Raw genomic sequence first — 27905 nt, forward strand, 5'->3', positions numbered from 1 at the left:
TGGTTGGTATGTTTGTTTACAGCAAAATTAGTGTATGAATATAAAAAGCCTCGAGTTGAAGGTTAGCCATGTATTGGTTGAGATTGAGTTGGCAGCTCCTCTTAATTGAATGATTCCTATCTGAGAGACAGTTTCTCTTCCCTTTTTTTGTATATTAATACAAGACAGAATAAGATGATCTTTCCACCACACGGCTTGACCACACTAGGCATGGGTTGATAACCGTGTTCATGGTATACCGCGATTTGAAAAAGCCACGATAACCAAAACCGCCAAATTTTCTGTCATACCGTTCCTAAAGTATGAGCTGTTTTCTGTCTGGTCAAAGACAGGAAGTGCTGGTCAGAAATCCCTCAGGTGGTGCAGCTGCAGCGTAGAGTATCACGACCCCCACACTATCATTACAGTGTATATTCAGGTTAAATTAACATGTCTGTCTTTATTTTTTCTTCCTTTTTGCTACATTTTAGAGCTGTAATCGAATACCGCCATACTGTGAAACCGTGATATTTTATCTTATGGTTATCATACTGGCAGAATCTCATACCGGCCCATGCCTAGACCACACGCACTGACTAAATGTGTTGATGTGACAGCGTTGCCTCTAGTAGGACAGATAAAGCTTCTCAAAAGTTCTCAAAAACTATTATGCTTGATTTCAGGCATAGAGTAATTTTGAGTTCATATTAAACTTAATTCAATGTATGGTACACATTTCCCCCTGGAGATCTTGTTAGACTCAACTGTTTTCTTGTTTTTATCTCTTTAATCAGTGGGAGTGTATATAGATCTAAAGGACTGGGACTGCATTGTGCTTTTTCTTAGATTTACCCATTTATTTCATTTAACCTTTTTAAAACTGGTCTTGATTTGGATAATTCAATGTAAATTAAATGTTCAATACATACAAATGATCTTGTCTGATGTGACATTTAAAGGCCATCCACACTGAGAACAATAACGATCTGTAAACAGCTGTGTCAAGCACACGCTGCGCACTCCAGCTGTGTCTGCAGCTAATTATTGATGAGCTGATAGTAAAAAAGAAAGAGGTGGGTGCTGAATCAGACACTAGTTGCTGTGATGTTTCAGTATTTACAGACCAAACTTACCCAACCGACAGCAGCAGATGTTGAAGCGTGGTGTATAAAAGTGCACTGCTTACAAAAATACATTATAATAAGAGGACAAAGTTCCAGCATCTTTGTAATAATAAGGACCTATCTAAATAAATCATCTCTGTCACCGTCTGTCAGTCCGTGCTGAGAGAAGAGCAAAGATACATTAAAATAAATAAATATATTAGTCAAGGGAAGGATTTTGATTGGCTGTCAGCATTTTTATCATTCATCAAATTGTTCTGAAAGTGATCCCAACAATATCGTTCTCCACTATTATCATTATAGTTGTGGTGTGGACTCCAACATTCACTTTGAATCAGAACAATATTTAAAACTAAAAATGTATAGTTATAGTTATCATTCTCAATGTGGACGACCCTTTATACCAGTAAAGTTTTTTTATATCAATCAAATTATAAGGTTCAGTATAATTGCACTGAGTAAGTTCTATATGTTCACATTTTATCAATCAATAGAGGGGACCGTGCTTTTGTTGTTGTGGCTCCAAAAATATGGAACGATCTGCCTCAGAGACAGGCCTCTTCTCTGTCTGTTTTTAAATCTCTTCTTAAAACCCATCTCTTCACCTTGACCTTTGACAACTTGTGAGATATTGATTTTATTTATTTGATTGTTTTTATTATATGGCTGTTATTTTTACTTATGTTTTATGTCATTTAATTTATTTTATTCTATTCTATTTGTTTTTTTAAATATGCAATTCTATGCCTCATATGAGCTATATGTCTTTTCTTCTGTACAGCACTTTGGTCCACTGTGTTTTAAAGTGCTTAACAAATAAAGTTGGATTGGATTGAATAGGTCAACACCATAGACTGTATAAAAGAAAACATCAAAACATCAAAACATTGGTAAATTTGGCTAGATGACAAAAACCAAACAAAATAAATAAAGAGTCGTTATTTTTGAACTCGAGACAAATGTCACGGTTCATTAGAAAGAACCGGAATTCCCATTGCACGTGTGTGTGTGTGTGTATCGTGTGTATGCGAAGGAAGGGGGCAGCTGCAACTTCCGGGGCGGAGTCACGTGCAAACCGCCGCTTCCTGACGTCTGCTGCCGCCAAAACTTAAAACAACAAGCAGTCTGCACCAGCTGCACAGTTCTCCTGTCAAGAAGAGTAGTTTCAAGAAAAAGGGGGTTCATTTAAATTTCCTAAAAAAATGTCTTATACTCCGAAGAGACCCTGTCCCGACCCGATGAACGACTCCATGGAGAAGGTGATAAAGCGGATATCAATCGAGGGGAACATCGGTGAGTACTGAGCTTAGTTTTTGGTATATTTATACATTAATAGCCATCTTAAAAATACAATATGCAAGCTCAGGTAACCACAAATTAAACGCCACATGTGTCAGTCAGTGTGTCATAGTGGTATATCTTCATTGAGTCATTAACTTTTTACATAATACAGTTTTAGCGCCAATTTCCAGCCTCGTATTAACTTAGTGTCTCTATTAAAGTACTACTAATGCACACAGTCGCTAATATACTTTTAGGTAATGTACTTGCACCTCGCATTGATATTTGTGCTTTAATATCTGTATGCTTTTGTGTTCAGCGGCGGGTAAATCCACCTTTGTGCGCCTTTTGGAGCAGGAGAGCGCGGACTGGGAGGTGGTGCCTGAGCCCATCGCCAGGTGGTGCAATGTCCAAACAAAAGGCAGTGACTTTGAGGTATGATATAGGCCTACAGTGTTTGTGCAGCATTAAAAAAAAAAGGGTCATAAATGTTCAATTCGGTCTCTAAAAACAACAGTCAGGTGCCCAAATGAGCATTGAAACAGGATTTTTCTTGTTATAAATGAGGGGGGGGATTAAATCCACAGTCCTTCCTTCTGTGCAAAAATGCAAAAATTTAAGAGCTGAATCTGAAATTAGTCAAATCATCATTACAGTCATTTTAGTTCCTCTTTGTCACTGTACTTCCACTGCAGCTCAACAGGTAATCACAAAGATATGACTGATAAGACTGTTGGGGCTTCATATAAACATCAGATTAACTTTTAAAATGCATTTTTTGCATAAAATGACAGTGTGGACACATTGTGGATTTGTCCTCTATTGCTGACATTAGAAGCATATATGAAGGGGATTTTTATTAATAGCCATCATGAACAAGAGGAATGATTACAGTGAGGAAAACATCTTTCAGGTGTTCATATGGGCACCTGACTGTTGTTTTAAGACAGATTTGACAGTACTGTAATTTAAAGATACAGCGTGTAAGATATAGCAATATCTAGCAGAACAGACTTGGCAGAAATGGATGATAATATTCATAAGTACGCTTTCATTGGTGTATAATCACCTGTTTTCATTTCCGTAGAATGAGCCCTTTATATCTACATAGGGAGCTTGTCCTCTTCCTTGGAGGCCAATATGTTGCACTGTCATGTTTCTACTGAAGCTCAGTACAGACAAACCAAACACAGGCTGTAGACAGGGCTTTTTGTGTTTTTTACAAGTTTAACACCCACTGTAGATTCTCCTACATGTTTGAAAGGTGGGAGGAGGGGGATGTATTAAATTGGTTGCAACCATTTGGTCTGCAACCTCACCGCTAGATGCCACTAAATGCTAAACACTGGTCCTTTAATTCAGTCAGGCGACCCCCCCCCCCCCCCCCCCCTGTGCAGACAATACGAATGAGATGAATTTCATTATTGCCATCTCAGAAGAACATGATCCTCCAATCCTCCCACTGTCACTGATTTAACATGTGTGCTCCTGTTAAGATGCAGTCTTCATCTGTATTTAGAGTGCAGCTGCCATCTGTCCGTATATGTGCAGCGGTCGATGTCAGACCAGCAGCACACACCCAGAGGAACAGATGGTCACTCTGGACAGATGAACATGCCATCACAGGGACAGACATCTATTTCCCACACAACTACAGACCGAGCGTCAGCCTGATTTTCAGGGGTTAAACACACCCATCTACAGTATGTATACAGCTGTGACTGTAGATCTGTCATAAAGCAGCACGTTCATTATATTTAAGTGTATTTTGAAGTAGAGCTGCTGTGGATGATTGCTGTCATTATCAATTAATCTGCCATTTATTTACTCCATAAATAACTTAGTAAATAAAATGTTAATGAATAGTAGAAATATTTGCATTGATAATTTCATGGAGGCCACAGCGATGTCTTCAGTTTGTTTGTTTTTGCTTGACTAACAGTCCAAAACCATAAGATATTCAAATTCACTGTCATATGACAAAGAAAAAAAGAGCAGTTTGTCACATATAAGAGGCTGGAAACAGAAAATGTTTGATGTTTTTATTCAATAACGACTGAAACAGATTGATTGATTATCAAAACAGCTGCAGCTCTATTATGAGGCTTATTGTACAATTTTAATTTGAGTTATGAATGAAAAAGTTGAATAAGTGTTAAAATAATTTTTTCCAGCAAAAATCCCAAACATGAACTGGTTGTAGCTTGTAGTTTTTTTTTAGTTTTTGTTTTATTTATTTAATTTTTGGATAAGTAATTGTTGCAAATTTACATTCATGGTATCTTTTTTGTTTTCTAAATCTGTTACCATGACAAATTTTATAACAAAAATTGGAAATAATTGTCCAGAATTCAATTAGTTGAGCTTGACAAGTTTGAAAAAGGAAAAAAAGAAACCCACTTATATTTAAATTGAGTTTTCCTTACATCCTTAGTACTTACTTACTTACCCCTAATAAGAATAATGTAAAGGCAAAACCAGTTTCATCTCAAAGACACTGTACTGTATGCTACATTACACACTGAGTGTAAATTGATAGTGCAGTGGTATTATCAGAATGTACAACTGTTATAAAGTCCTAACAAGGCTGCTTTCTACAACTATGATCCACACTGTACGTCTGCAGTAGTCTGACCAGGCGCCCTCTGCTGATCATCGGTCTCTGGCTCATAGAAGCACATCTTTATAGATTTTGACCAGCTGAGAGTTTTGGAAATGCTTGTTTGCAATTGTACAGTGAATAGGAAGATGACATGTACAGAGTGCTATAAATACTTGCATTAATATAAGAGTAATTAGTTACACATGTCAGCACGAAATAATGGCAAATTTTAACAGTTTCATATTCATATTGTCTTAATTGCAACAACCATATTGATACCTAAAAGAGGGGGAAATGCAATTAAACTCAAGTTCTACATCTCCTGTACTAGGAGCTGACCACATCTCAGAGGAGTGGCGGGAATGTGCTGCAGATGATGTACGAGAAACCGGAGAGGTGGGCCTACACCTTCCAGAGCTACGCCTGCATCAGCCGGGTGCGAGCCCAGATCAAGTCAGCCAACGGGAAGCTCCAAGAGGCCGAGAACCCGGTGCAGTTCTTCGAGCGGTCCATCTACAGCGACAGGTATCGCTGACCTTCTATAGCTGATGAATTTCAGCTGAAAATATATTTTTAAAAAGACGATCAGCGGTCATGTGAATATGCAGCTTGTACAAAAGCAAAAATATGGCTGTTTTTTAAAATGTCCATTTCTTCCCCTGTCTCAGGTACATTTTTGCTGCCAATCTCTATGAGAGCGAGTGCCTGAATGAGACAGAGTGGTCTGTCTACCAGGATTGGCACGGCTGGCTGCACAACCAGTTTGGCAAGAATATAGAGCTGGATGGTATCATCTACCTCAGAGCTACACCAGAGGTAACCCCCCCCCCCCCTCTAAACCCCAACTGCTTTGACTGCATTATTATTCATTTACATCTAGACGGAATTTAGAAATTCATTTTTCTTTTTGCTCTTAAATAGAATTGAAAATTGAAATGCCGCTACATAAAGATGTCAATCATTTCCTTCCTCTTGTGTGTGTGTGTGCAGAGATGTTTAGAGAGGTTGCGGATGAGGGGCAGAGAAGAAGAGCAGGACATCCCTCTGGAGTATTTGGAGAAGCTCCACTTTAAGCATGAGAGCTGGTTGCAGCACAAGACCATGATGTGAGCAAACACACACACACACACACAGCAGAAACTGTACTCGTGTTGGTGTGAGGACAACAGATGTATTTGTGTTACAGTATAGAAGAGGAGGGTCTGCCTAATTTGTCGTCACACCACGTTAGACTGAATGGGAATCTTGGGTATTAGAAAAAGAGTCAATTCATGGAGTAACCTGGGGGCGACTCAGTGATTGAAATACATGTGATCTGCATCCCCCCCTTTATTAATGTACGTTATAAATGCATGAGACCAGAAGTGGGTCCATTCATATGTGAAAGGTTTTCTTTTTTTTATATATATTAAAAAAAAAAAAAAAAGATTCCCGCAGGACATAACCTTAACAAGATGGAAAAATATGCTGATTCGTGGAAATAAATTGTTCAACATCACTAACAGCTTGTCTCATGTCACCTTTGGCCCACAGCATGGAGTTCGAGTATCTCAATAATGTGCCCGTCTTGACAATAGATGTGAATGAAGACTTTAAGGGGAGTAAGATAAAGAGTGCTGACATGATTGAGAAGGTGAGTAGCTGTGAAGGCTCAATAATATATTACGATTTGTCTCAATCCAGATATTACAATAGGATGTTGACTTCAAATTGAATAAAAACAACCCTGTAGATGTTTTCTTTAACACTTTACTGTTCACTATGAACACTACATCCACCAGCTGGATTACTGGAACTCTTTATTACATTTCAGAGGGAAATATTGTACTTTTTACTTCATTTTCATTTAATTTATTTAACAGGGACAATACTCACTGAGAAACAGAAAAAAACCAAACTCTTAATGAGTCATCTGTCACTCCTGGACAAAATTAAAATCTATCCAATCAAACAATGCCACAACACAATACAGAGTAGTTAACAACAATTCACATTAAGTAAGTTAAGTTAAAAAAAGACAACTTGAAAGGAAATAGCAAGGATTAGCAACATCATATAAATCCTGCTTATATGTTAACCATTTAATAATGATAATCTGTAATGATATGTATAAAATATAACAATGGCAGCACTTCATAAGTCTCCAATTCATTAAGTATCTGTTTTCAATTTTTGAACCCTAAAAGTCACATTTTTTCATCAACAAAATGAAAATCTGTCCACTGTAGAAACATGTTTCAAATTAGGGCCCAACCCATACTGGATTCAATGCCTATATTAGTTAATTAAAGAATTCTGATGTCTTTATATCAGCTGATAATCTTACATTTACACAATATGTACTTTTTTTTTTTTTTTCAAATGTGGTTACCAAACATTAACATTAACAGCGATACCAGTATATCTGTGATAGACCAATATCGGCTGATAATATTGGTCAAGCTTTATTTCAAATACAAATGTCCGTATTTCTTGATAGGACACATCGTGACATGCAAATGTGTTACAAATTTCCTGTAACCAGTCCGTTTGTTTTGGAAACATGTTGAAATGATCTCACCACGCCTGCTGGCAAATGTCTCACTTGTTTTTAAGAGACATTCAGAACAAGATGAACAACAAATATACTTAATAAGATTTTTGCAGTGAAGGTCAATAATGCCTCTGATAATAATTCTCTCCTTCAATAATCAGTAGTTGTGTTTTTTTATATTTGAATAGTTGAGCTTGATTCCTGCTTATCTTTGTACAGTTCTCATGAAGTTGTTCACTACTTAAAACAATATTAACTCTCACGTGTTGCATCAGATATGATTTGCACAAACAGACCGGAGCCTTTTAAACTATGTGTGTACTGCACTGTTTTCAGGATTAAGCAAGCTGAAATCAAAGAGTTTAGTTTTGGGGAAGTATGATCTCTGATACTGAGTCACACGCATTCACACGTAATCTCAGATTTCCCACTAAATGGAAATTATGCCTAAAGAAGTAAACTCATATTGATAGGAAACACAGGCGTTTGTTTTTGGGTTGTTTTTTTTTAGATTACACTCCCATTCAAAAATGATTGGTGAGAATTAAACCCAGCTGGACACACAGGATAACTTGTTTTTCACTTAGTGTGTGTTAGTCATTAGAGCCCAACTCATTATATTGGTTAGCCAGTTTTATCAGCCAATACTAGCCTATTACAGATATATCAGTATTGTATCAGCGTATGTGTTGTCCTACATGCACCAAGATTTATTTATTTAAAGTTAAACAGAAGTCATTTATGCTTTTATTTAGTTTACTGTTTTAGTGCCCTGATGTCATACTGGGCAATAAAGTTTATTGTTAAGTTGTAAAATGTTCCACCTCCTATTATATATCTGTGTCACAAGTTTTTTGATATTTGAGGGATCGTTACAAAATATGTGTTGGGTTTTTTTCCATATACACAATTTATTTTTTTTTGCACTCCCTGATATTGGTATCAGTATCGACCCCAGAAATCTAGTATCAGTGGGACTGAAGTTGTGATTGCCACCCATGTTAATGCTGACTGGTTATGCTAATCTTTTGCCCATTGTGGTTCTTTTTCAGGTGAAAGAGTTTCTGAGCACCTTGTGAAATATCACCTGCTAGTGGAAAGCAGAGACGGTGCTAAAAAGAAGGAAAAGTATAATATTACTTTTGAAACAATGAAATGCCTCATGAAATCTCACAAATTTTAATCATTAAAAATGATTAGCAGTTTTGTTTTTTTATACAATTTTACCACTGTGTTGTACATCTGTAATGTATTTATGAATGGGTTTTTTTGTGTGCAAATGATATAAAATATTTTTTTTGGGGGGGGGGGGGGGTTGGTCTTGGTATTAAAAAAAGACAATAAACTTGAAATACTTGAAATGATATTTGAGTTTTAGTTTTCTAATATGTGACCTTTAGCTGCTTTAAAATGTAAAAAAAGGAAAGTATCTTAGTTATAAAGTATTGCTGTCTTAACCCTTACACACTGTTCATAGTATCCCCTCATAATTAGTGTCTATATTTCATTTCTGAACTACAAATCATTAATAAACACCTCATCAGTCGTTAATAAACTGGTGATCACTCCTTAAAGACGCTTTCAGACTGTATTTTTATATTTATGCTTTTTGTTGATGGAGAAAAAACATTTACAATCACATCATATATTTACTGATCCAATGTTACTTAATACAGGAGACTATAACCCTCTCAGTGAATTTTATTACATGTGAATTAACAGAATTTTTAAAAATGGTTTTTGAATTTTTGGATACAAATTAGTCACATATATCTTTTTAAAAGTCTGAATATTTCTATTTTTGTATATTCTCTCCACAATAGAATGAGTCACATTTCTAAAAGTAAAAAAGTTACAGTGAGGTTTTTTTCCCCACCCTGAACACTATCTATCTTTATGTCAGCCAGATTTGTCAGTTCTCAAGCCCTCCAGTAGATGTCGCTAGTCCCTATAGCAGCAGTCCAGTCAGCTATTTTTGACTGCTGAGCTTGCCTTTACCTGGTAGCTCCAATAGGATTTGAGTAAAGCTACCTGAAATAAATAGGTGCTTGTACTTTCACTTATAATTAAAGATCAGAGCAGAATGCATTACAAGAAGTGAAGCTCTGGGACTTTTTGATGCATAGCCAAGTAAAAAATGATAGTATTTAAAATATGCACTGTTGCAGTTTAAGTCCGGTTAATGTTTAAGATTGTGTAGAAAAGAAAAAAAATGAGTGTGCTGACACATGGTGTAATTATCCATAATTAGAGGTCGAATTTGAAGTGGTAAAAAATAAAAAAAGATCTAAGTGTTGAAATAGTTGAGCTTGTATGCAATTAAAATCAAACATACAAAAGTGCTGCAAATTCCAGTGTTGAAAATGTGTTCCCGCTTATTTAATAGATACCCTGAAACTATAATCTGCTTCTTTTTAAAATGCAATGTGGACAATAGAGAAACCATTTGTCAAGTTAAGGGGTTTTGGTGCGCCACCCAGGAGTAACTTTGTGACCTCCACCCCCCTGTGGCGTCACGCAGGAGGAGGGATGGCACTTTAAATATGGAAAAAGACACGCTGCGCTCTCAGAGAGTCTCCACACGCGTCCCAGCGAGGCACAAAACGAGCCTTTTCCCTTAAGATGTCACCTGGGTACGACCTGAAGAAGTCTAGCACCATATGAGGATTGTGTGTCTTTTTTTTTTTAAGTTTGATTAGTAGAGCCGAAGAAGAAATCATTCCAGCGAGACAATAGCTCCAGCTCATCGACTACTTATTCTTTCTTACTTTTTAATCCACTTGAAAAAAAGAGTAGCTGGATATTTTTTTTCCAACGCTGACTGAAAGAGACACTCACAGCTGTTTGGACATCAGACTGATCATCTTTAAAAGGCGAAAGTTGTCACCATGAGTTCCGAAAAGACAAAGTAAGTGTTTAATCTCTCCCCTTTTCCGTGTGAAACTTTACCTTGTGGCATACAGCTCATACGTCAGCGAGATTTCCTGGCCAGGTGAAACAGTGTGAGTTACGCATCAGGTGTAAATCACCAATTAATATAACATTGGACGCATTCACTTAAGATTGTCTGCGCGTAAATCTTAGCTCATCTGGGTTTAATTTGCTTGTTGTGACATACCTTTTTAGTAAAACGCATGTAGATTATATACCAGGCTATTAATCACGTTAAGAAATATTTCATTCATTTGAGTTAGAGTGACATCCTCGGTTTAATACTGTAGCCGCAGCGGTGTGGCCATGAACGGACGGTAATCTATTTTCCAAGAACCTGTCACTATCAATTAGAGAGACTCAGGCAGCGCAGTGTTGGAGATTCCCCTCTTCGGTGCAACTTTAAGAATAAAGCTGCGAGTATGCTTCTCAGACCATGTGGCGTATGAGGTGACACCCCCCAAAAAAATCCAAATTCAGCTTGAGCCAGCGTGTGCGTCCACATTGCGCAATAACGCATGTTTCCAGAGCTGCAACAAATCAGCTCCAGGGTTACTATCAAACACGGAAACAGCAGTGCGAGTCTGCATCTGCATGCAACTGATCAACTGCATGGTGATCCTCGTCTACAGCCAGTGTGAGGTAGTTGTAGATATTAGGGTTTCAAGTATGAAGGTGGCCCCCCTCCAGAATTCTTACTAGGTGGGGCACAGTCCCTCCCGAAACAAGTAGTATCATTGAGTGACTTCAGTGTCTGCAGAAACTATAAAAACACAACAGTGATTCCTCATTCCTTTACCTCTTTTTGTAAAGATTGTGATCTGGGTACAATGGGGAAATGTTTCTCTTTTAATTTTGTGACTGTTCCTGCATGCTGCAACCTTTATTGCGCATGAATGCTCTTTTGTGTTCTGCTGAATGATGTTCTGTGAGCAATCAGACATCCATCCATTTCCTCCTTCTTTAAGTGTCATTTAGAGGAAATTCCTGAAGTCAAGGCAGACCTGAGCAGCAGGTATATTAAAATACAATTAAACTAGGCATGCCTCATTTGTCATCTCTCACCTCTCTATAGCCAACACACACAAACTCCTGCCAATATCTCATGGAATCCATAAATAACTAAGTGAAACAAGGGGTTGAGTAATCAATTAGTGAATCATAAGAATAAGAATAAAAAGAATCTCCAAAAGTTTTGCAATGAAGAAAAACTCCAAATATGAGGATTTGCAGCTTTTCTCTCTTTTTTATCACTGTAAATAGAATATCTTTGGGTTTTAGACTGTTGGTCTGAAATCACTTTGCACTGTGAGAAGCTGTAGTGGAAATTATCAAAATGTATTGACATAATGGTCAGATTAATCAATAACGACAGTCATTTCGCAGCCCCAAAAATATTGCATCACTGCAAACGTAAAGTTGGTGGTGAAAAGTTTTTACTTACCTCAAAAGTAGATTACACTGCAAAAAAGTTTGGGTATTATGCTTTTAAACATTTCAACATTTTAAATTAATGTATCTATCTGTATTTATGTTTGCTGACTCTGTTCTTTTAGTAGCAAAATGATTTACAGCTGCATTTTCAAGTGTAGTATGTGATACTCAATATATCGTTTTAAGCTTCATAAATCATCACTGTGCTGTGTGATGTATTGGCTGTGCTGGGGGCACCCCCCCACGTTGAACCTGGCTGGTGGGACTGGGTGCGTCATTCCTTAAAGAGATGGGGATGATCCCTGATCCTGAGCAGCTGATCCTGGCTCCTCACGCACCTACAGGTTTATCCTAGCCTCATGAGGTCACCAAGCAAAGAGAAGCAAAATGAGAAGTTCACCGCAGCTTGAGATAAATGCAGCTGGTTACTCTGACCCTCACCCAGCTTTTTATTTTTTTATTTTTTTTATTAATCAGGCAGAGGAAGTCATAGCAGGAAATGAAAAAGAAGATCAAGAAGATTTCCTGCATTTACAGTGACGTGAATGAGGATCTTATCTGCCTTATGTTTTTATACAAAGACACAAGATATGCATTTAGCCTCTGCTTCCCTTCCTGCTATCTGATTTGAACTTGGTAGCAAGTCATTTAGACTTTGCTGACTTTTGCTGAAGAGTAGATTTACATTTCTTACCCTCTCCCATCAACCTGCTTTAAATATTCATCCCAAAATTACGTTATCCTTTCTGCCACTTTACATATCAGTCCGGTTCATTTTGATTTAACGCTCATTCAAAACAGGAATGCTGAACTCTTCTCACTCCTCCCTGCATCCTAGCTGTCTGTGTGCCACCTGTGGGTCTCCCTGTCTGAGGCCTCAGCGTGGAGTGATTAACGTGGCTCCATGGACTTGCTATAGCCAGCAGTAAACCTGCAACATGAGCTTTCCTCGCTTTCCTGAGTGGGCGACGTTTTTTTCTGAAGGCATTCTCGCTGTGTCACATGTGCAAACACACCATCGTGAACTTGTTGGAGTGGTAAATGCTGTAAGACTGAGCTGTGTTCCTGGAAAGCTTTAGGACAACATAAGATCCTGAAGCGCACCTCCTATTGCACATAATGTTTGCTCAAGAACTAATATAACTCCACCTATTTCTTTTGATCGTGTCCATTCTACTCTGATCATATTCTCAGTGACATTTGTATTGCCAGAGTTCATTAAGCGCAAGTAACCTCACAAAAGGAAACAGTGTGACAAAAGCAACTCCTTGAAACTTGTGGTATTTTCTGTATGCACTGTCCTGGAGGGAAAGAAGATAGAAGACAACACGGAAAGAAATCTGGAGCTAAACCATAGAGTTGACCCTTTCCACACGGTGCTGTGTGGGAACTTGACCTCTCTCTTTTTTTGTGAGCAACAATGGGCAACAAAGGGAAGGTACAGAGGCTAATCGACGTATTAGTATTGCTTGTAAACTTGGCATCAACCCAGACTTCTCCTCATCACTTGTTTGATCTTGGAGCCAGTGGCTCAACGTTACATGTCCTATCACCGTTATACCTCTATATCTCTCTCAAGGCCAGATACGATATCCACTGGGGAAATTCAGATGAGCTTGCAGTGCAATCAGGGGAACATGTTGTATCCTTCCTGACTTTGTTTATTTAGCAGTTTGTGTACACTGCTCGCATCCCCTCGTTTTTCCAACTGTGTCATCCTCACTTGGGGATTGTTCAGTGGCAAATGGTAGCTGTCCATATGTTTATTGACATGCTCGATATGCATCCAAATTCAAATATTTACTTTTTTAGCTGTTTAGCAAAACACTTCTCATACAGCGGTGGGCCAGATTAGCCTCGTCAGATGAACTCCTAATTTGATACTGACACGCGTATGCAGTCTCCTCATTACACAATGATAAGATTTGACTTATCTATTTTTGCACAGGCTTTCCAAAAAGTCTGTATTCCTAGTGAAGCCTCAATGGAAATTAGACATAAAACTTGTGTAATGAAATGGTAGCCTCTGTTTTTCTCTTCCTTTTTTTAGTTAGAAATGAGTGTATTGTTTGCTCCACAACCGCTTTGGGTATAAATATATTCCTACATTTGGGGATTGCAATATTGTTGTGGTTGAAACCACTTTTCATGGCTTGGATTAGTCCACGGTTTGCTGGACTGGAGGATCCACATTCCTACAACCTTTCCCGGAAGATTCAGGCTTGACGATCAAAGGAAACTCCATGTCATGTAGCCAAAGAAGATGTCTCTGATTTTGTTGGGACGTGGAAGTAAACACAAGGCCTTCTCAGTGCATTTGGAAGTCCAGCATGACTGTCAGTCAAAAATGACTCACAATGCAAGTCAATCTTACTCTGAAAACAGTGTTGTGCAATTTATACATGCAATCAGAGAGGAAAAGGAGCTGATTTTTGGAAAATATATTCACGTTATGTGCTGCAGTGTAGGTGGATGGTTGTATGTGGGTGAGAGCCGTAGCATTAGAAATGCTAATGAACTTAAGGCAAGACAAAATCTTGCTAGGTGAACTGATTGTGCAGCATTGCCACGCATATTTACATAATGGTTTTAAATCACTCTGCTTCCATTTTCATACAAAATATCACATTCAGTCCCCAAAACAAAAGAGTCAGTGTGTTGATTTTAAATGCTGAATTAAGTTGTCTCTGTATTGCTATCATTGTAACATGTGGCTCGTCTGGACTCTTTTGTTGTTGTGCCACAATTGGAGGCTGACAGGTCCAAATATGAGAAAGAAATAGCTTGTCAGTTTAAAATTCAGAGGCATTATGTCGCTGAATAGCAGTCATTATCAAGATTGTGTTTCATGGTAACCCGAATTTGACTCTATTGGGCATAAAAGTGGGCCTTGAATGAAAAAGCGTCATCAGTTATTGGCCTGAGGGCTGAAATTGACACTGCTGAATCCAATCTTCAAGTCAATTCATATCAAAACCAATTTGTGGCATTTATTTGTTAATTATTCTTGGACTTAAAGCATTAAAGTAAAAATTGAGGATGTTTTTGATGGGAAAGATTGTGAATAATATGTTGCAACACTATGAGCTGTGGAAACATTTTACAATCTGTCTTCTGTCGTGATCCTTATCAAGTTTTTTTCTTTCTCTTTTGTTTCGTAGAGTGGAAGACGAAGCAGTCTTGGACAGAGGAGCGTCCTTTGTCAAGCATGTCTGCGATGAGGAGGAAGTAGAGGGTAAGACCATTGATTGAATACCTGTGTATATGAGCTAGCTGATGGACACGCTACTCATTCTTTTTATAAATGTCCCTCTCTTGTCAACACACACACACACACACACACACACACACACGTCTACCCACTGCATTGTGTTTCATCCCATGATGCTCTTCAGGCAGGTTGAAATAGGCTTTCCGTCTAGCATCAGCATAGAATTAGACTTCCAAGATGAATAATACCCACTTAAGCTAATGTTTCTGTACAGGAAGATGTTTTCTTCAAGTGTTCTAATCCTGTCCAGTGCTGGCTGTCAGCTAAAGCCACAAAAGAATTTATCTGGAGACGCCCACTTGGATTTACTGAGACATTCACATGTTTCACAAACCGACACTTAAGGGTGCACACAAAGAGAACCACGTCAATGTTTTTGGCATTATGTCAAACAGTTTGTGTGTATTCGGTAGTAGTTCCAAGAACCTGTTGCTTGCTTGAGCGGGAGTGCGGTGTAAGCTGGTTGTTTAGTGTGCACTTCAGGTGTACTTTGGCTTCTACAAGGAAGCAAAACTGACCACAGTGAAATATGAAAGATATCATTAAAACCCACAAGATATGTTAACAGAATTCATGCTTGAATGGAAAAATACATGGTTGCCTTGACACGAACCGTGTTGGTCAATCCCAGTAAGAGTTTTTTCTCTCTCTCTCTCTCTCTGTCTCTATAATTACTTCCTGGAGACATTAAGTCATCATTTCCTGCATGAACTGCTGTGTAGGAAGTAGTTGGCATTAATTTAATTTTGCAGCGTGACTTACTGACTGAGAACATACTATATCTCTTCCTGATTGGGAAATAAGCAACCGCCAATTATCTCTGAACAGTTTCAACTTCAGCACAAGCCAAATATGAGTTGTGATGCGTCAAAGAAGCCTCATGATAAGCAAACTTTTCATATCTTACCTCATCTCAGTAGATCAACTAGTCCTCAAAGTTTTGACTTGTGTGTTTTTTTTTTATTGTGTTGTTGCAGGTCACCACACTGTATACATTGGTGTGCATGTTCCCAAGAGCTACCACCGGAGGAGACGCCACAGACGCAAGTCGAGCCACAAGGAGAAGCGGGAACGACCCGAACAGAGTACGGAAGAATACAAGTCAGATGGGGAGAACGCAGACGAATCCGCTGCACACACCCTCAAACCTCTCAGTGAGTTCTGATTAAACTAACTAATGTTGACACTCAGTAAAAGCAGCCATGTACAGAATACAAAGTTATGGGACCCCACTTAAGGTAATGGATAAATCACTGTTAATGTCGGTTAAGTCAGTTGGATGAAGTCCAACAACACTCTGGAAATCACAATCCACAGGATATCAGTGCTTAGGGAGGTAGTCATTCAACGAGAGCAGGGAGGGCTGGGTGGAGTAGCTGCTAAGAAAGTGGGGAAAAAAAACCTACACTCAATACTACTAATGGAGCGAGGGAATGGGAACATGTTTAATGCTAAGCTGAAAATGATGGATTGTCTTTAAGTGTGTGAAGTAAATACAAGAGGGGTATTATCTGTCGCCTTGACGATTAACACTGTACTTTGCCAGATTTGTGAGAGAGGATTGTCAGAAGCTGAAAACTAGGTAGATGTTGGGGGGTGGGGGAGTATTAAAGCAGAAGATGCTGCATGTATGGCAAAATATTAAGATGTTACACAAGATAGATGAAGATATATCTGATCTAAATGTCAAACTAATACAACTTCCGTACAGACAAGTGCAGAGATCAAATTTGTGATATTATCTATCAGAATGGTAAACTAAAGTGATAAAAGCTGGCTATACCAACAGCACTAAATAACTGTTAGTCCACAGTGCGGATAGTGATGCAAAATGCACATTAAGGATGTAATAGATTGTTGTCAATCTCTTGGGTCTTCTTCCAGCTATAAGAAAGCACACCAGATGTCCTCCTTTATAGCCTATAGAAGCTTAGAAAAGTGGCATGGTGAACCATTAATCCCAAGAGCATTTTCTAGAAGAGGAATAATACTTCCTTAAAGACTCTTTAGATATAAGTCAGATTTATCCTATAGTATCATGAATGGATGAGAAGAGATTTTCTTTTTTCATGTATTAATACATGTGGGAAAGAATTAAACACAGTCTTTGTGATTTATCATTGGTGTACAGTAAATGGGCCTTTTAAATTGTATAGGGATCTTCATGTTGTATCTCTAAGCCCTGATGAAGGGTCTGAACTGCAGCACGAAACGGTAATTTTTTTTACCCAACATTACAAAATGCTTAAAAGCTGTTTGAAAGACACACAATTATCATTCACAGTACTGGAATTCACCTAAAAATGGCGTAGCCTGAAACTGACATAATGGGGAGGGTGTATACACTCGACTGCTGCTGGTGGAGGTAATGATTAAGGTCTCAAAATGTGTTTGAGATGGTAAAGGTAAGGGATTAGCCTCCCAACCTATCATGGCCTCTGTAGACAATAAAAGCATCACCACTTAACTGAAGGTTGCTGGGTTCAAGGACAAGTTTTGGAAATTTGGCACTGATTGGCCTAATGTGGCAGCAATGAGTAGTTGTCTCTACTGGAATCACGTTGCCAAACTGAAGCAACTGTTCTAATCACTTGTGCCCACTACCAGCTGGTTAAGAGGAGTGAGGAGGGTGCGCAGGTGTTCAAGTGGTTAAGAGCGCATGCCATGTATGCAGCGGACCCCGGTTCGAGTCCCGGCCGGCGGACCTTTCTGCATGTCACACCCTCCTCTCTCTCCCGTAATTTCCTGTCTCCCTACTTTCAAATAAAGGTGTCTATCCCAGAGAAAGCCAGCAGTGTGTGGCATTATAAACCAGAGCACTTAATGGCAATCAAAAAGAGGTTTTTTAAAAGTTGTGACAAGAAGTCCTTGAGCATAGAGTCATAAATGTGCACAAAACAAATTAAGCTGATGGGTCCAGTAGTGTTCGAGATTAGCTGCGGATAAATTCACACACACACACGCGCGACCAAATAGACGACCTCCTCCAGACTCAAATGGACTAATGACTAATAGCAAAGCTACTACGGCAAGTGTTTTTAAACAAGATTACAAAGACACAAAGCGTTCATTAAGCAATGGCATACAGTAGATAAATCCCAAGGTGAATGCTGAGGCAGCGTAGTCATCAACAACATAGCTGATAGTGTAGCAGGTACGTCAAGAAACTGTGAGGCACGCCAAAATAGTTTCTCGGTTTAAAGCAGGAACTCTGAATCTGTGGGGGTAAAAATGATCAAAATGAATATTTGCAAAGTCAAGTCATGCCTGATCCTGAGGGAGAACTTCAGATTAGATTGGGAGTTTAGAATTAGGAGGACTACGGCACTGTGTGGTACAGGTCAGGGTGGGGCAAGGGTGTTGAGCATCAGGAGTATCAGGAGGAATTTACATGTATCATCTCAGTTGTATTTATTTATTTTATTGCAACCTGGTATCATGACATTTGACTGTTCACTCAACATTAATTCAGGACTTTTAATTACACTTAAATCTGTTTTCACAAATTGGGTCCAGATCAGTACAGATGAGGAGCTCCTTGTAGACACCTCAATGTAATAATTATTTGCTTGCAGTTGCTTAAAAGCTCTGTAATGGGCACAATGGGAAATAATTAGTCAAGATTTGAATAAAAAAAGAATGCAAAGGTGACAATAACGTAAGAAATGAAGCATTATCGTGTCTGAACAGGAACAACATTTAATCCTCTGCACCTTGAATTCCTTTACCCACCTACTGTTCGGTCATATCTCTGTTGATCACGCCAGTGCCTCATTAAGCTGGTCAGTTCACAGACTCCACACTGCAGACAAACACTTGAGTAATCCCTTCATGCTGCTAGCTCCTCTGACGCTGTAATCCTCCTGTGTTACACCTCATGCTCAGGTGTAAACCAGCCTGTGTGCTTAGTCATCCAAAGGTGCCATGATATGATAAGAGTTTTGCTCACATTAATCTCTGTCTGAATGCTGTAGGCTCTATCTGATTTCTGTGTAAGTCATGCAAAGTTTTAGTGTTTATCTACACACTGTAGCCCTTTTAACCAAAGTAAAATGAAAAAGTTGCATTATAGTTGTACTTTTTGATCAATTACTGCATTTTAAAACTGTTTCACATCCATCAAAATACATATATTGATTATTTGCTGATTTGATAATAGCTTTACAGCCATCCACTGCTCACATACTCGCATCAGTACCAGTAAATATTGTGTAATTCGTCATAAATTGTGACTTCGGAGATCAGAAACAATTGGCGTTACATATATGACCTGTTCTATAAAGACCTCTCCAAGTCTTTGTGGTCTTAAGTTAACGTCCTTCATTTACCCTGTAGCATTTTATGTATTTATGTATTTATGTGTTAAGTCCAAACATGGCAACACTTCAGTACATGCAAAAGGTATTGCTTGCTGTTCATCCATAGAATATCCCCTTTAGACTGTAAATCAGGTGGCGGCGGGACACAAGTGGAACCAAACCAAACACAGGAGCTGGCTAAATGAACTGTGGATCACTTTAAATGTTACGTCCTAACCAACACACACACACAAACGACCACAGACCCCTACTTCTTTCTCATCCTGCCGTATCTCTGTAGAAGATCTGAACAGTAAACAGTCTTGCAAGGTTGAGTGAGAGGGCAAGACTCAACTGTATGATGAGGCCAGAGTTACTGTTGGGATAAACATTTTTCTCCTGTTGAGCAGTAAACCACTTCACTGACCCCCTGCAAGGAATTTCATATTAGCTTTTTGCCCTTTCTTTAATAAGAGGGCATGTTACCTCTTGCTGTTGCCCTATAACTTGCTCTTTACCTTTTTTTTTTTTTTTTTTTTGTAGTGATGAGTGTTCCCCTTATGGCAGCACGTATGCAAAGGACACGTCGAGGTCGTACATAAAAGATGACTGTCAAACTTGAGTGGTGTGGGTAGCGTTCAGGATGACATGTGCCAGACGACAAAAGCCACAACTCAAAACACACAAGCTCCTTGACAGTGCATACAGAGCCCTCCACTTGTTAAAGTTTCCACTGTTTTGCCCTCCATCCAAATCCCCATAATCCCATTGATTCTGGCAAACCCTGTGGAGCTGTCCACTTTAAAAGTTGTGTGTAACCACAACAAAGGTCTGTTTTTTATTGATAACAGCAGTTGTGAGACTTAAGAGGTGAATGATGTTGTGTACACCATCTGGCGTCAGTTAAGTGTCACCTTAAAAGTCAGGCAGCCCGTAAGAGGACAGTGTGTTGGATGAAAACTGAATAATCTCTTGTGTTTCTGTTCTGGGTCGTTGGCCGATGACGTTGATATTTTCACAATAATGGTGATATACAAGATGAGGAGGAGGTGTTAAGTGTTTTGTATCTTAAAGATGTTTCCAAGACACAGATCATGACCTTCGTGTAGCTTAAGTGTTATGTTTTCCCACTACAGTAGAAGAGTTCCCACTGTGCTATTTTAGAAACAAGCATCCTATGTTAAGCTCAGTTGCGCGATGTCAGGATTAAAGAGCTACAAGAAGTGTTGCGTTGGTTGAGGAATCACCCTGTAGATTTGTTACTGGTACAGTATTTCAAGTAAGAGCTGCATAAATAGCCTCATGAAACCTAATTTCCATTGTCTAGTCACTTTGGCGGTTGCACAACTTTCCCAGAAGTCTTATCAAGAATAACAAGTTTTACAATGACTCCTCCATTATATAAACTATAATAAAACATTGAGACTATATCAAGGTTCTTTGCAGACATGAAGGATGAGATTGTAAGTATCTCCTTTTTTATGTCTATAATCCCTGAAAAGGAGAGCATCAGGAAGATAAGCCTTTTAAGTGATGAATGCTGGTATTCACAGGTCAGTCTCGGCACACCCTGCAACACATCACGTGATCACAAATTCTTAGAAGGAAGTAGAAGTTATATTCCAAGGCAAAGTTCTCCCTTCATGAGTTTTGTTGAAGTCTCTCCTTCTGGTTTGAACACTAGTGAGTTCACGGGTTCAAGCTGGTCAACGGAATTCTGTCAATCTGTGTTTAGCCTCCCTTCGGATCAAGATGGTCAAAAAGAAACATGTAAAGATGCCTCCATCGCCTTTTATGCATCTACATTAGTGCTTGTTGAAAACACAGCTACGCCTTTGATCTGCGGTCTTATAACCTGCCTGCTTGTTATTTTAAAGGTCGATACTGAAAGTTGGACATTGTTCTATTTCAATGGAACATAGCCTTTATGGAACGCTGTTTTCCTGAATAGCTAATCACAGCTGAATCATCCTGAGACTATAAAAGCCATTGTTATCACTGTTGGTAGTGCTGCTGAGGTATACTGTCTGAATATTTGACTTTTCAAGTACTTATATTCAGAGGTGATGATCCTGAACCCTGAATATACAGTGGTGTAAACTCAAACTATATCTCCAGGGCTCCATTTTTACAATCAGTTTCAAGTCTGGGCAAACATCATCATCAACATCACACACCACACGATGACATGACTTCATCGACAACTATTCAAACTGTGGTATACAAAAGAAATGAATCAAGATTGTGCAACCGAGTGGCCTATTTCTTGTCTCAGGTTTATTCATGTACATGCATTGGTCCATAACTTGCTTCTTTCTCTCTTCCAGTCTCTCCAGCGGAGAGGATCAGGTTTATCCTGGGAGAGGAGGACGATGGCCCCCCACCTCCTCAGCTTTTCACCGAGCTGGACGAGCTGCTGTCTGTGGACGGGCAGGAGATGGAGTGGAAGGAGACTGCCAGGTGAGCCACAAAGCCGAATGTGTTTTTTTTAGTTTTTTTTAAAGTCAATCAAGCATGCGATCTGTCACCCCCACCCTCCCCACTTTTATCTGTTGTGCTCACTCACAATGAATAATGGTACCTGAGGTTATTATTCACAGTCAGGTATCACTCTAAGGATGTTTGAGGAAGTTTTTACATTTAAAGCAACGTGCAGTGTGTATGTGCAGGTCAAATAGTTTCTGCTTCACAATCCCGGTGCAGTCAGCGAAACACAATCCCTCATGAATAATCGTGTTTTGTGTGTGTGTAGGGAAATAGGCTGTACTTCAGTGAACTCCCAGTCTGCACTTATCAGATTGAGATCTCTAGTACCTGCTCTGTGAGACCAGGAAAAGGCAGAAACTCCCACATGGTCAGAACAAGAGTGTTACAAATAGCTCTGAAGCACATGAAGTTTAAACCTCATAACGTGGATATCCATTGAACTGTTTAATGGTTCCTTATGTTCATGTCCATGGTGGTTTTTATGTACAAAAAAAGTCAAATGTTAGTCATTCAGCTTATGCAAGATAAATGGAAAAGTAGGAAATATTTAAAAAGCAATAAAAAAAAAGGTATCAAAATGTCATTGTTTCACATTTCTGCTGATTAAGTTGTATCTTAATAGTGTTCTTTTTGGCTTTCTTGGAATTTTACTAGTGATAAGCGTTTCTTTTTTATCACAAGTACTTTTCTTTGTTGTTTTTGTTTTTTTAGAAGGGGAAACTGAGGTTACATGAAAGGGAAGTTAAAAAAACGCCTTTAGGTTGATGGTGTCTCTGTCTTTGGCCAGACTGCCCCTCCCAATAAGGTGGCTGGTCACAGGCGTGTGGACCATAGCCAGAGGGATACTCTATCCCTGAGAGGAAACCCCATCCTCAGGCCTCAAGAGAATGGCTCTTTTGTAGTGGTGATATGTGAGGCATGATTATTAAAAAAGAATCCTTGTCTCCAGTCTTTACCTTCAAGGCTAAGCTTATCTGTGGTAACCAAGTCTTCATTTTGAAAGATTTGGATGTATATGTGAGGTCTGAAAGTTACGGAAGGATGTCGCCATTCCAGCATATCATGTATTATCTAGTGACTTATTTTTTTATTTCTATGCTGCCCTGCATCCCCTATTCTGACTCTCTAAACTGTGACCGATTCAAAACACACAGTTGGGTTGTTTTGTAAAGAAAAGAGAACCCATCTTGGCGCCCTTTTATTTCCTGCCCGTATTTGTTCAGAAATAATAATAACGTATAATGCCACTGTTATGTACTTTTATATTTATGGTCTACAGTGAGCTTTTACTTTCAAGAACATGTGAGAGAGAGAGAGAGCAACATAGAAAATAAAACTATTAGACACCCTCTGGCATTTGGGGTATTTCAAGGACATGAAATTTGCTGGCAAGGTCCAACATAGCAGTACCAGCCCAGTCTACTGTCAACATCTAAACTCTCTTTCTTTCTTTCTACCTTTCTCCTTGTCTTTTCTCATGCTCTACTCAGATGGATCAAGTTTGAGGAAAAGGTGGAGAAAGGCGGCGAGCGCTGGAGTAAGCCTCACGTGGCCACACTGTCCTTACACAGCCTGATGGAGCTCAAAATGTGCATCGAGAAGGGCACAATCATGCTGGACCTGGAGGCCACCACGCTGCCGCAGGTTGTGGGTAAGTGAGTTTGACTACATCCTGAAAATTCCAGCGCGCTCTTGAAGGCAACTAAAGAACTTGAGGATGATGAAGCTTGTTTGTTTTTTCCTCTTCCTCTCTTCCTGGCCCCCTACTAACAGAGATGATCACCGACAGCCAGATTGAGACCGGTCAGTTGAAGGCAGAAGTGAAGGAGAAGGTCATGTACACGCTGCTACGAAAGCATCGCCACCAGACCAAGAAGTCCAACTTGCGCTCCCTTGCAGATATTGGAAAGAGTGTTTCCAGTGCAAGTAGGCTGTTTTCCAGCCAGGAAAATGGTAAAACTACACTACTTTTTTTTTTATCACTCTTAAACCCCTACACTCACTTTAATTCTTTATCTTCTGACTTCTTATTTCTTAAATCCAATCTGACTTTTAACTACTGTTGCTATCGTTACTATTTTCCCCTTTCCTAATACAAACTATCACTTATTTTCCATCTTGTCTTTTCTCCTCCTTTGTCCTTCCTTCCTGACCTTCTTTTCCTTCTCTTTGCGACTATGCTGCCTCTGACTTCCTGCATCTGGGGGCGTTACAGCACGTAACCCCGCTGAGCACCCTGTGCCTTTCTTAACCCCACACGACGCAGAGGAACCATTTGAGGTCACGAGGAGCTCCAGCATGGGATACCTCTGTAAGTGAGGTCACTGTTTCACATGGGGATCCACAAATATATGAGCAGAGTCGAAAATCAGAACACTGTCGAGCTGCCCTTTCCATCCGCTGTTGTGTTTATTGAGCACTATAAACTGGATTGAATAAGTGCAGAAACAAAAATAGAATAGCTTCATTTAATAACTCTTAATGGACTTGACTAAATATTTATTTAGTCGCAGAAAAGTAAGCTGGTGTGGACTCTGTTCTCTTCACATTGTCAGTGGCAGTGAATGAGTAAATGGACCGTATCTAAGTCCCAAAGTTTACATTCTCTTTTGCCAATAGTTGCTTAAGGTAAGCAGGATACGTAAGCAGCAGACCTAAGACGGCTTCTCTCTGGAGTGCCTGAATGAATGACCATCTGGCATTAGTCCTAAAGCTTAAGCCTCGCCACATTTAGCTTGGTCCTGATGTTTCTGGCTGTCTTCCTCTACTTTCTTTTCTGGGATCTGTCCTCTCTCTCTCTGCCAAAAATGTCTCATTGGAAGCTCAGTGGTCTTACTAGGCTTCTTTAGATCCTAACAGTGTCTTATCTCTTTGCAGGTAGTCCAACTACTGCCCATCGAAACCTCACCTCCAACAGCCTGAGTGACTTCTCTGACAAGCCAGAGAAGGATCAGGTAATACATTCATCTGCATTTTGAATTGCTTTTGAGCTTTGCAAGCAATTCCAGCAAACCCAACAGACGATGTTTCAGGTCAACATTGACAAAGCGGCACTATGCTAGGGTCATGAGTTGGGCTGTATGTATGAATGAGCTTGTGAGCCTCACACACTGATAGATAAGTCCCTCTGGCTCTGTCTGCTCTGTTCAACAAAAGCTCACTGTCTCCCATCTTTTGTCGTGTGAATTTCCATCATCCACACATGCAATTTCTCCCTCTCTCTCTCTGTCATGACTCATGATTGAGTAGCTGACTGTAAATTTGCAGTGCGGTGTGCAGAAACACCGCACAGAGATAAAAGATCACAGGAACAGTTAAACTGTAACAAACGGATTTACGCTCCAGCAGCAGTTAATGAAACTGTATATTTGTCACAATGGGCCCGGCCTTTGACATAACTACAAGGCCTTTTTAGTTAATCATCTCCCTCCAAAGTTTTTGTTCTTTCATCCACAGCTTGTGTTTGTGTAGACTATACATGTGTTGTTTAGTGTAAGACAGTGTAGTAAAGTGTGTTTATTATGTGGCATGAAGTCAAGCTGTAGTACAGCACATAATTCAAGGAAAGGGCGTGCACTACCTGTTCTTGCGTGCATATAGAGACAATAAAAAAACACCATGTCATTCTCCCCATCTTATTATAGCCACATTTTAATCACATTTTAATTACCATCTATCATTGATCTTACCGCCTGTGACTGCTGAGAAAAGGAGCAAGAGTTTGTGTGTGCATGCTCTCTTCAAATAATTGGCATTCATAGTTAATATTGTTACAATACTGCCTGACTTTGTTATACACAGACTTTGTTTTCTTGTTTTCTCACCCATTCTGACTTGCTCTCTCTCCCATACTAGTTGAAGAATAAGTTCATGAAAAAACTGCCCCGAGATGCCGAAGCATCAAACGTGCTGGTCGGAGAGGTAGATTTCCTGGAAACTCCCTTTGTGGCATTTGTTCGTCTGCAGCAGGCTGTCATGCTGGGGGCTCTCACCGAAGTCCCAGTGCCCACAAGGTAGACACACAAATGCTGTAAAATGTTTAACAGCCACTCATGTTCAAGACAACGGATTTCACTGCTAACTTTTTCTCTCATTTTCTTTTGTCGTTACTTAGATTTCTCTTTGTGCTGCTGGGCCCTAAAGGTAAAGCCAAGTCCTACCATGAGATTGGAAGAGCCATTGCCACCCTGATGTCAGATGAGGTATGTTTATTATCATGTCAATGTCAAATTTGTCCATTTAACTCTCTCCTTTTGAACATCAGTTGAGCCGCTACAGAGAAATTGGCCTTAATTTGATGTAAGGTTGTTCAATTTAGCATGTTAACCATCTGTTAATTTACTATCATGTGCTAAGTAGGGCTAAACACAGTGTAGAGCTAAAGTGAATGGGAATGTCATTAGTTTTCCATGTATTTGTTGATAAGCTGAAGGCACTAGAGAAATATTCAGAGGATCACTGAAGTCAGTAAGATTCATCCTCTTGGGATTCAGTAGCTTTTTAAAATATTTCTAGCTTGACCAAAGTGATGAACCAAGCGACTGGCTTGACGTTGACATCCCTGGAGTCACGACTAAAAATGACCAGATGACGCACTATCGGAAATAATTTATCCTCATTATCTTGGTATTTATTTATCCAGTTGCACTCGTTACACCAGTGTAACAGGGCTATCCACCTACACCTCCTCCTGGTTCCTCTGCAGTTCCAGCCAAATCTTTCAGCTCTTTGGATATTGCTGGATTAATCATCACAGCAGTTGGTCTGGTCAGGCTTGTTGGCATTGACCAAATTATAGTTTAATTGCTAAGCTGTGTGTTGTGGGAGACAGATTTTTGGTGCATATAATACAATAAAGCATACAATATATATATTTTTTATTTATATGCATAACTGTTAATATACACATTTTATATCTTTTTATTAGCTTGTTTCTTGTAGTTAATGTATCCTCATATTTCCATCTGTCTGCCTTGTGTTTCTGGTGTGTATCTTCACATCTCTTGACTCAACCTCTTAGTGTTTCAGAAATGTTAACAGACAGCTCATATATATAACATTCTTAACCCCGAGACCATCTGGCCTGCAAATTCCCACAGGTCTCGGTTTTCCCAGTATAACTTTTATGTCAACATGACAGGATAGGAAGTGTTTTTCCAGGATTTCCTCAAGTTAAACTTTACCCTCCCAGCTCTCCCCTAACAGTTGTGTCACAAGTTTATCAGATGTTTTTTTTTTTTTTTGGTGCCCTGTAGTGTTCCACCTGCTTGTGCCTGTGGTTGTGGTTGTGGGATGGACACAGATAATAAATCATTATTTGTGTACATTGTGAAAGAGTTAAGGAAATTCTTTGGTTGTCGTCAGTAATATAGTCGCGAGGTCAGTTGCTGTGATTTGCATTTTCAATGACGTGCTGCACTCTGTGTCCCAGTTCTCTGTGTTCTCCACCATGCTTTCACATTTTGTGGTTTTTCCCCTCAAGTCCTAGATAAATATTTTAAGGACATGTTGCATTATTGATTCAGTTGATTACTAATAGGATTGTTATGTTTGTTTGCTGGCAGGTTTTCCATGATATCGCCTATAAAGCGAAGGACAGGCAGGACCTGCTGGCTGGTATTGAGGAGTTTCTGGATGAGGTCATCGTCCTGCCTCCTGGCGAGTGGGACCCTGATATCAGGATAGAGCCACCCAAGTCTCTGCCCTCCTCGGACAAGAGGTCTGCTCTAATTCATACGACCTAGTCTAAATTAAGAGATAATGATGTCACTGCTCATCAATCTATTATAAATCTATCAAGTGTGTCACATGATTAATTTATCATCTCACCCTCTCCTTTTTTAAAGCAAGGTCATGTAATTTAGTAATAGTGGCACAAGCAAGGGAAGAGTTATAAAGGCAGCGACATGACCCAATATTTACCTAAAGTTTGCCATTATTAGCCACCATAACCTAATGGCTAACA

At 39.4% G+C, this 27905-nt stretch overlaps 2 protein-coding genes across 2 annotated transcripts in view; both read left to right on the plus strand.

The window, feature by feature from the left end:
- Positions 1-2212: 2212 nt before the first annotated feature.
- dck (deoxycytidine kinase) lies at positions 2213-8787 on the plus strand. The gene is made up of 7 exons (XM_053340091.1): positions 2213-2396; positions 2704-2819; positions 5318-5511; positions 5655-5802; positions 5977-6092; positions 6520-6619; positions 8572-8787. The coding sequence occupies exons 1-7, from the start codon at positions 2306-2308 to the stop codon at positions 8596-8598; spliced, it is 792 nt and encodes a 263-aa protein (XP_053196066.1). The 5' UTR covers positions 2213-2305; the 3' UTR covers positions 8599-8787.
- Positions 8788-10347: 1560 nt separating this feature from the next.
- Positions 10348-27905, plus strand: part of LOC128379761 (electrogenic sodium bicarbonate cotransporter 1-like) — a 30034-nt gene continuing 12476 nt past the window's right edge. Inside the window, exons 1-10 of the mRNA XM_053339389.1 lie at positions 10348-10427; positions 15046-15119; positions 16133-16309; positions 21781-21913; positions 23431-23591; positions 23714-23893; positions 24818-24894; positions 25796-25953; positions 26055-26142; positions 27505-27659. Coding sequence (XP_053195364.1) covers positions 10408-10427; positions 15046-15119; positions 16133-16309; positions 21781-21913; positions 23431-23591; positions 23714-23893; positions 24818-24894; positions 25796-25953; positions 26055-26142; positions 27505-27659 — 1223 coding nt within the window. The 5' untranslated portion in view covers positions 10348-10407. The remainder of the gene's footprint in view (positions 10428-15045; positions 15120-16132; positions 16310-21780; positions 21914-23430; positions 23592-23713; positions 23894-24817; positions 24895-25795; positions 25954-26054; positions 26143-27504; positions 27660-27905) is intronic.

The sequence above is a fragment of the Scomber japonicus genome, chromosome 19 (genome assembly GCF_027409825.1).
Source record: "Scomber japonicus isolate fScoJap1 chromosome 19, fScoJap1.pri, whole genome shotgun sequence".
NCBI classification, from domain to species: Eukaryota; Metazoa; Chordata; class Actinopteri; order Scombriformes; family Scombridae; genus Scomber; species Scomber japonicus.